This window comes from Osmerus mordax, chromosome 1, assembly GCF_038355195.1.
Source record: "Osmerus mordax isolate fOsmMor3 chromosome 1, fOsmMor3.pri, whole genome shotgun sequence".
Classification (NCBI taxonomy): domain Eukaryota; kingdom Metazoa; phylum Chordata; class Actinopteri; order Osmeriformes; family Osmeridae; genus Osmerus; species Osmerus mordax.
The window spans coordinates 18,958,937-18,968,882 of NC_090050.1; the positions used below are offsets into that span (position 1 = coordinate 18,958,937).

General features: G+C 38.3%; 1 protein-coding gene across 1 annotated transcript; it reads right to left on the minus strand.

Moving 5' to 3' along the window:
• Window positions 1–457: 457 nt before the first annotated feature.
• Window positions 458–6,727, minus strand: oxtrb (oxytocin receptor b). Its single transcript, XM_067260317.1, has 2 exons — window positions 5,789–6,727; window positions 458–2,010 (listed from the first exon to the last, which is right to left on the minus strand). The coding sequence occupies exons 1-2, from the start codon at window positions 6,711–6,713 to the stop codon at window positions 1,763–1,765; spliced, it is 1,173 nt and encodes a 390-aa protein (XP_067116418.1). The 5' UTR covers window positions 6,714–6,727; the 3' UTR covers window positions 458–1,762.
• Between the last annotated feature and the right edge of the window lie 3,219 nt (window positions 6,728–9,946).

Sequence of the window (9,946 nt, forward strand, 5' to 3'; positions counted from 1 at the left end):
GATGTATCTTGGTATGTGTGACTGACATGGAAATATCAGATATGGTAGTCAATAGGACTCCCAACGTGATTAGCCAGGTGTCTCCATAATGTGTAGCAGAGAAGACGCCAAGTTTGTGAAGTTCCACCCAGTAATATATCAACAAAGCATGAGGAATGCTGTTATCTGATTCTTTTGCATACACAGAGCTAATCCACATGATAACAGTGTCATTACTGTATGAATAGAGGTATAAACACGCAGGGGGTATCTGAGAGGAAAAACCTCCAACAGCCTCTCTGATTATGTATTTCCACCTTTGGCCACTAGGTGGAACCATCTGGATGATTGTTAGGCTCTTCACAACTCTGATATTGCTGGTAGATGAGCACCCACAGGAGTCAGGACAAGAAGAATGTAAATGATGCTGCTCCTTGTCAAACAAACTTATTTATATACAAAATATTTCTTCTGTAATCCATACATTTATTAGGTTCCATAGAAACAGCTGGAAATAGTACAAGGTGACTGTCCACAGATGACTATACCACAACATGAGGACAGCAAATTACTGATATATATTATAAATACTGTATATATATACACATATAGTATATTAATAAAGTTATTGTGTATTTATCACTGTTAAATGATTCACATACATGCATTTTTCTAGTGTACCATCCCTTACAGCACAAATACATACACAGAAAAGCATTTTTATTGCATAAGTAATGCAACATTTATGGTGATGTAGCATTTCAAAAGCTAGTAAGCATGCTATTTACAAAATCGAAACCAATAATATTATATTATAAACACTGCTTAAAATGCCTTTCCTTCTAAAAGCAGTCATGTTATCTGTGTAGATCAGTATGACTTCACATGCTTGACATTTCCATTCCTTCTTCATTCATTTAGTCTCAGTTGAAAGCAGACAAGAGTGGGCTTTGACATGAGTCACAGTATACATCTATAGTATATATCAAGGGTTTGTCTTTATGAAAAATATGGATACAGGCAAGTTACAACAAATGATCATAGATTGTATTTTTAATGTAATTTTCATAATTGGGTTCATAGAATATTCTTTGAAATTAAATGAAAGAAAAATTGCTGGATTTACTAACCTACCAAAATATGAATGTGAAAGTTTCCTAGGGAAACATATTGTTAAAATAGTCACAGAGTGTGACAGAAATGTTTCAGGACATATTGTAATCTGTACAGTGAAAAGACTGACTGGATGAAAGGTGAGTCTTAGTCATCTTATTAAATGTTCTCACAAGATTGGGTTCTCTCCTATGTTCAGTCAACTATATCTTGGCTACCCCATTCCTGCACTTACAATAGCAGTCACACTCATCTGTGATGGTCTTCCCACTTAGATGCTTCCCAATGGAAATACAGTCTTTGTAAGGGACAGTTAGTACTTGTAGTACTTGTCAAATGTATTTGAAAGGTATTTTTCGATGAAGAGGGTTATCTGGCTCTCAGACGTCACTTACAAGACTTTCCAACATCCTTGGCAATTATGGGTGGCTTTCAAGATCCAGCTGGATACATGACCTCCCAAAATACCTGGCTCCTACGGCTGAATGTACTGTATCTATTACATTTTCAATTTGTATATCTTTCAGGATGTCTGCACAAGAGAAGCAGGCTCATTCTTGCTGGGTATCTGTCTAACAGTAGCAGTGCATCACTGGCCCCTTCTTGAAAGCTATAACCTGGCCCCTACTTGCCGAAGGTCTATGTAAGGGACTCAGGGCATCATTGGCCCCTATGTGTTAGAGGTCTGAGTGAAGCTCCTCTGGCTGCTGGTGTTCTTGATGACAAAGGTAGAAGAGGTGCTCTTTCTCGTGGTCTGGTGCTCCGAGCCACACTGGGGGGCCTTCAGGTATTGGCTGGAGCAGCAGACCAAGCATCGAACCAGGTCATGGAACAGGTGACCAGCAAAGAACATGTAGATCCAGGGGTTACAGCAGCTGTTCAGACTGCCCAGCAGCATAGCAATGATAAAAGCCATGTCTAGAGAGACAGAGGAGAACATGTTATGGAATATGGGTCTTGCTATGCATAACTTTATATACAAAATTGATGGCATTAACAAATGTACAAGTGTTGTGGAATGAATTATGTTTTTCAACAGGACATTGTTTTTGTAGCTCCTCATAGGAAGCTGTTTTAGAACAGAGCTTGTAATTCACAACAAGTCTAGAGATTTTTAAATATTTGATTCTCGTTAAAGTATTTAATTACTTGGAAGAATGTTTTTCCCAAGTCAAAGTGCAATTATTGTCACTTTAATAGACATTCATGATCTGCTATCATCATCATCATATCATTGCTGCTGTTATTCATCAGATGGAAACTAGTGGAGTCTGATTCCACATAAATCTAAAAACATTCACTGTGTCTGAGCTGAGGCTGTTACTAATCATAAACAGATTTCTGGGTGTTACAAATGCAATTTGTCAGTAATAACAAAGTGCATATGGATTGCACCCAAAATCCAAATTACAGAGCGAACCATTTGTTGTAAAAGTTCATAACATTTAAATAATTTGATTCAAATCCTTTAAACTCAATCACTTGATAAATGTCATTGCAATCAGACATTACTGTTTTGTATTGGTCGCGAATTAGACCTCATCGGTTCAGCATGCAACTATCACTTTTTCTTATTGCTAAGATACTTTTATTGTAATAAAACCGAGAACTGGCACTAGATCTCCATCATAAGCTAACAAGCACAATGTTATTCTTTATTTGCAAACCAGAAAGTCATTCTCACATTGCTTTCACACAAACTGCAAATGCTTGGCACAAATTTTGAACATTTAGGTCTCACTGATACAAGTTACAGTACTACCATACCTATGAACCTATTCTGTGTGCACAACTTCTTTGGACAATTGTATGATACAAAAACTTTTCGTTCCTTATTCTATTCTCTGTTCTTTTATGTTACAGCATATCCGAATATGATAATGTGATATGGTATATGATACTGTAATTATAGCATCAACAAATGGCTCATAAAAAAGGTTGAAGTGTGTTGATATATTGATACAGTAGCTTGTATTTATTTGAAATTGGGGGATGATTGAATACAAAACCTTGTCATTAGATGTCAAGTTGAATGTTTTGATGAGGGTAAAGTAGCTGATATTGTGACATGTATTTTTTGTTTTTGAGTCTGTGCTCAAGTTTGCGGGTACGTGCATGTGTTTTGAAATAGTGAAGTCTGTTTGTGCTCTAGCAATCCAGAAAACTGGGATAGAGGCTGTTATGCTTTAAAAACTAACCTATCTCAAGGGCTCCCAAGCAGTGAGATAGTTTATATAACCAAATGATGTAGGAAACAGAAATAGATTAAACATTTAGAGGACAAAAAAGAGCAATTCTCTTTTAAGCCTTCTAGCCTTGATGAGTTCTTCTATTATTGAAAACGGTCATAATCTGAGTATTTTAGACATCATCAGCATTTACTCTACATGTTTTCCTGTTTCTCAGTCAGTAATAAACCTTGACCTGTGGTAAAATAAATTGGTTATGGGAGCTGTAAACGTTTGCAAGCAATAAGTAAATATTAATCATTTAGAAAAATGCTATTAGGAAAGTACTTAGATAACTAATTTGAAGTTGCTCTTCCATGCAGTTAATTATGATTGAATAATGCTGCCTTTTTAAAAACACTAACTGATTAGGTTTCAGAATGTTTGTTATCAACAGTAAACTTTCAAACTGCATAATTTGCACTTTGAAACAGATAATTGTTAGTTAACATTTTTTAATAGGGCTCAACAAGGGCCCTGTCCTCCTGGAATTTATATATGGAAATTGAAAACCTTCCAAACAGACTATTTTAAAGACTATACTAAGTATACTGTCTCTGTACATTATTTAAAGGGCAGGGGTGATTTGAGGGTCTCTTTCCTCTCTATTCTGTGGACGCCTGATCTTCTACTAAGCAAGAGTGAAGATTTTTTTTATGCTGTCAGAATTGCCAAAATGTTCCTACGCTTCCTGGTTGATTTGAAAGGTTCTTCTTCGTGTCCAAAAAGGTGGAATAACATCAACCAGACTCGAAAGACAAACTGGTTATGAAAAAACAAAACCTAGTCTTAAATACGAGATTGAAATCTACTTGACAGAACTAATGCGTATTAAGAGGAGCTTGTCTTTGCACTTGAGAGTTCAAAAGGCTGGATCATATTAGCAGCCGCATGCCAATTAAATCACCTTGGTTACACATACATTAAAAGTCATTTTCTGACCATGTACTAATCATGCATGATCTTTTTTTAGTATGCCAAATAATGTGTTCTCAGCGCTTGTGCCTTCCAGTATAATTGCCTCAATTTGTGTCCTTGAGTCTCTGTTTTAATTAGGAATCAAGCCAATCAACTGTGTGAAACATGCTTCCAGGATTTAGATAACAGATTGTTGTGTGTGTCATTGTGCGTGACAGAGTGTCTGCTGAGGCTATGAACCCTCGCAGACAACAGACCTTATATAATAAAGAGTGCTGCCACTCAGGTGCATGAGAAGCAATTAACGAAGTTGGATTACCTCATGTCGCTTTCTCACTGTCCGCCACATAAATCACACATGGAACAACAGAATCCCTCTACACATTAGTAAACCTGACATTCACTTCGAGCCAAGCTGACAAATAGGTGTGCAGTGACGGCTTAGACAGAAAGCTGTGGAATTCATTACCAGACACTGCATCATTCAAATGGCTCTGCTTTAGGATAGAGAAAGCCCTTATCTAATGTGTTGTTGAGAATAAACGATTTGGATACAGTATACAGATTGGTTTGTTGAGAGATACTGTACAAATAAGCCATTTAAACCTTCCTGTTTACTGTAAATAGATCTTGGAGAAATAAATCTGATAATTTTGGGGAAATCATTAAAACATTGTTACACCCAGACATGACGTCTCAAAAGATGATTTCTAACTTTACCATGTCAGACTTTGACTCTCTTACTTTAAGTGTGCCAGTGAAATATAGCTCATTGGCTGGCTAACCTCTGGAACAGTAGTTGAGATTTCCCTTTCGAGGCAAACTCTTGAGATAACAGAAGAAAACTATGTTATTTCAGGGAAATTACACACATCAGCCTTCAACCCTTTGAGACCTCATGTGAAGAAAGGAACACTTTGATGTCTAGGCTTGCATACATTCTCTAGCGCCTTGACTTTGAAATGCATTGTTGCATTAGAACTTTGCCATCTTTTCACTAATTTAGTTACTACTTTGTGGGTTTAAACAGCATAGCCTAGAGTATCTTAATGAAGCTTAAATGTTTGTCTGAATATTATTATATAACTGTATTTTTGTGTCTAGAAGAGATAAACCTGATCGGACGTAAACGGATAACAGAAGGCACGGTGTACGTGCCTTCTGTTGCTGGGTAGGCCTGTGAACGTCAATATGATTTTTAACAATTTACATTTTGAGATAGTTCAGATAGACCTACATTTAAAAAAACTATAGGCTGAAAATTGCGGTACTACATGAATCTTTACCAACCTGTATCAAATTACTCTAGTTGGCTACACGCTGGAAACTAAACATTTAACCAATATCTGAAGGAACCTTTTTCAGTTTAGCAACAGGGACAACTGAGTTACCCATTTCGATGTATGCTCTATTATCGCAGCTTCTTATATATTATGTCATCTTTCAAACGCATCGTATGATGTAAACGGCCATTGAAAATAATCCACATTTGAAGTGCTTTAGCCTACATGAATTTAACTGCATGCCACACAGCTACAAACAAATTGTACCTTCTCTGGGCGCAGCTGGATCCCATGCTGACCACATTTGTACGAAGAAAAAGGGAGTCCAGCAGACAATGTATGCAAGGACTATTACAAACGTCATTTTGACGGTTCGAATCTTGGCCTTTGAAATTAGCCTCACGCTACTCACACGAGAGAGAGCCACACTCTTGGATGCCCTTGGTGTAAGCGACATAGACTGCTCTCGACGAGTTTTTAACTTAAAATTTTGCCATATTTTAAAACTTATCAGGCCATAGCAAACACTCAAAATTGCCACTGGGATGATGTATATTGTCAGACTAATCCAGGTGACATATGCCTTGTGTCCCCAGGGTTGCACGAAATCCCCCCAACAGTCATAGACTCCATTGCCAACTTCCTTTAGGGAAAAAATGTATACTTGAGGGGTACTAAATATGAGACTTAGCATCCAAGACGTAATCACATAGAAACAGTCCTTTCTCTTGTGTAAAGATCGAAGAGGTTGGCATATAGCTAAGCACCTGTCAATGGACATTAAAACTAGCATGTAAGTTGAAGCAAACATGCCGACCACTTGTACATATTTTACTAGCCGACACAACAAGTCTGGTCCATAAAAACGGAACGTGATATCCCAAATTAGTTGCGGGAGGACTTGAAAAATAGCGACCACCAGATCTGCGATGCTAAGGTGCTTCATGAAGTAGTACATCCGAGAGTGGCTATGCTTGCTGGTGTGGATAGCCAAGAGGACGCAGATGTTGCCGGCTAGTGCGAGCAGCAGAATCAAGACGAGAACGGTCACTTCCACTTTGGCCACTTCCTCATTTCGTTTTAAGGGGTTCATCGTTTTGTTTCCAAGACCAGTCTCGTTTTTACTACTCGAATTGCTCCAGGAGTCATTCATCGCCCAAAAGTCTCGGTCACTGGGAAGATTCTCCATCATGCGTAAAAGTGTCAATTTGGCGAGACCAGAACACCGGTCAAGCTATCCAGAGCCCAGCAAGCTGCTTCCAGTAGTGGAAATGGTCTGGTTGACTGTAAGCTGAACTTCACATTTTTTTTCACACAAGTTGGATATTTGCATTGGTACTTTTACGCGCAGCCTTCTCTGCTTTAGAGAAGCAAAATAAACTGAAGCGGTGTAGGGTAATTTGAAGGAAAAAAAGTTAAAGTTGGAGAATATCACGCACTGCGCAAATATTATTTTCACGGTTGATCATCCTAACCGCAACTACAGAATCAACATACCTTCTATTGAAAAAGTTTGATAAATTGAACTGAGCACCTAAACAGTGCAGCCGTCGCGGGATGCCGTGTAGAGTCAGTGAAGTCTGGCGCAGTGGTTCAGCACTGTGAGCCAAGTTGAGCAAGCAGCGACCCTCCCTTCCTGCCCGCGCACAATTTGTCCCGTATCCTCTACCGCTGTCTCCAGACTAAACGTCTGTCTCTAGATGGCTGTCGTCCTTAACAGCTCCTGACGTCCATTTATCCACACAAATGGTTTCGTCATCCAGATCTGTTTACAGAAATAAAATGTATCGAATACACAGATCTCCAGCATTAATTAACCGCTAAACTTGGGAGGTTGGGGTATATTTATGGTGCTTTGACTTAATAATAATAATTTAAAAAGACAACAGTAAATTGGAAAATGCAACCTGTTTCTACAGTTTTCTCAACCTAAGTCAACCCCGTTTCTAACTTTTTTCCATACTTGTTTAACAAATAAATAGAAACATAAAGCACATATTTATTTGGTGTAATTCTGCTATTGGAGTGGGTCTAAAGCACTTCAAAGAAATGATTTGAAATGGATTGTCCCAACGTGACAATTGGAGGATATGCCCACTTCCGAGCTACATGCCCTGCTACTATTTCCACCAACTGTGGCATTCAAACAGGTTTCAACAACATTTCTAAGGCATCCCATTGCTTTGTATTTTTTGGTTTGGTTGATAATGAACACCAGTGAGGAAGCAGATAAGAGTGCTTGTGTCAGTGTTGTCAAGCTAATGCTATAACCACCACTTGAGATCAGGTGCTAATTTAGTGTTGTGCGGCAGGTCATGGGAAGGTTGATTACTCTGTCTGGGAGAAAAGAGAGCCATTAGGCTGCTTGTGTCGTGGTGAGGCCTGCTGAATGCCACCTTAACAGGGCAGGAGATCACCACTATTTATCACAGCGCTCACAGATGAAGTGAGATTGTTATCAGTGAGAGTGATTATCTTCTGGGTTTTCATGTCAGCCATATTCAGTCCTTTGCAAGTTAATATCACAAAGTAATCCTAGATCCTCATTATCCAGTGATGTTCTGTGGCCAGTCTTATCTGGCCAGTCCTACAAGTTCTGTGCAGTCCTTTTTCCTGTCAACATGCAGATTTGTGAGATCACACTGTAAGTCTTACACAGATAGCACAAAAGGTGACTGAATGCTGAGTGGAAAGAAACAATGTCAGAGATGATGCTGCCACCTTACTGTAGTTACTGTAGACACAGGGTGTGTCTGTAGTTTTTGTACTTTTGTATTTTTTTGCATTATTTGCTGTTTTAAAATGCACCGTCTACTCAGAACTCTGTTATAACCATCTTCACAAAGTGTTTTGTTACCGTGGACGCCGATAAAAAGGTTGAAAGTAAGACCGGTGAAAGCCTGATGTGCTGACACTCGATTCTCACATTGTAAGAAGCCACTTAGCAGAGTATTGCAACTCACTGCCAGATGAAAGCAGAAAACATGGACGTAACTCCATTTACGCCATTGTCGCTCTGCTCAATTAATCTGTATGTCTCTGAGAGGAAATCTCCACACACTCAAAAGGGTTCACCACAGAACCATTTGTAATAGTAGAAAACTCTGAAGAAGGTTCCAGGTGTGCCTGATTTCAATTTAAGAACTGAAAGGGTTTTACGTGGAACTGTAAGGTTTTAAATGTGATATTTCTCACATGGTAATACTGATATAGAAAAAGGTGCCACAGTATGAATAATAATGATTTGTGTGCAGGTGATTTACAATAATAAATGATGTTATATTAGAACATAATTTTTTTGTTTGTTATTCTTGTTACCGTAAATATAATTCCTCTGACTGACAAAACCTTCATACAGTTTTAGAAGTATAACAAGAGACGGAGCTGGTAGTTTGAGTGTGGATGTCTGTTGCAGGCAGAGGGGGTCTTTTCCTGAGGTTTCCCGGGTGGAAACGTGAGGGGCGTGGATGTCAATGGTCAGACCATCTGGGGTTTGGATCACATGCTCATTGAAAGGAATGCCATGTTTTAAAGGTCAAATTCCTCTTTTCTATGCTTCAGATGTTGAATCTAACTATCTCAAACAGCAGCATCAACATTACTTCCATCATAGAATGTAATACTGTAGGTGCCAATCACTCTTCTAAAGATGAGGATTCAAATCACATTCAAAGACCAATATTTATGCACACCTCTTGAAGTGAAGAGCATTCATCCACAAACACAATTTTCAATCTACGTGGTCATCTCTTTATATATTGTTTGAAACATACAAAATGGTAAAGGTGAGCATTATTTTACAGTAATACCTTTGAACTTCAGTACCAGTAATTTGTAAAAAAAAAAAATGCTTTAATCTCTGTCACACATTGCACTGATTAAACCGTGCGCATGTGCACAACTTTCTGAATTCTGGTTTTGCCTTGCATCCTCTTTTGGTCTCGTTCTTGTGTGATTTATTTGTTCTCTCTCCAATTACAATTTTCTGAGCATTCATTAGAGCTTCTGTTCTGTGAAACTGCCTTGTTGTCCTTGGTATCCCAGTCTTATTTCCTTAATCAAAGAGATGCATGAATATGTTGATCTGTTCTCTGAAGACTTTGATACGGTGCGAATGCAGAATAAATCACAGGATCTTATTGGGATATCGTATATATTTTTCTCAGTAAAAAATAGTTTTTGTCCCCTATAAACATGTTGTGTAAGTTAATAAGGCCCTAGGAGAGCAACATAGACAGCTCAGCGGAATGTCAAATTAATATTTTTGCAGCGGCCCACTACTTTCCAGCAGAATTATGTTACAGAAATCCTCTTCCACCCAATCACCTTCAAGGGCTCTCCTCCTTGGCTTATTTTCTGAAACTTTTTGCATTAGACACACATATTAAAACAATTGGCAGAAATACATGATTAAATAGGATACAT

What these genes read in the sequence shown, in the direction of transcription:
- oxtrb (XM_067260317.1), bottom strand. Translation starts at nt 6,713, where the DNA reads ATGATGGAGAATCTTCCCAGTGACCGAGACTTTTGGGCGATGAATGAC. An exon ending in TCCAGCTGCGCCCAGAGAAG is followed by an intron (nt 2,011 to 5,788) that starts GTACAATTTGTT and finishes CTGTCTCTCTAG; the next exon opens with ACATGGCTTTTATCATTGCT.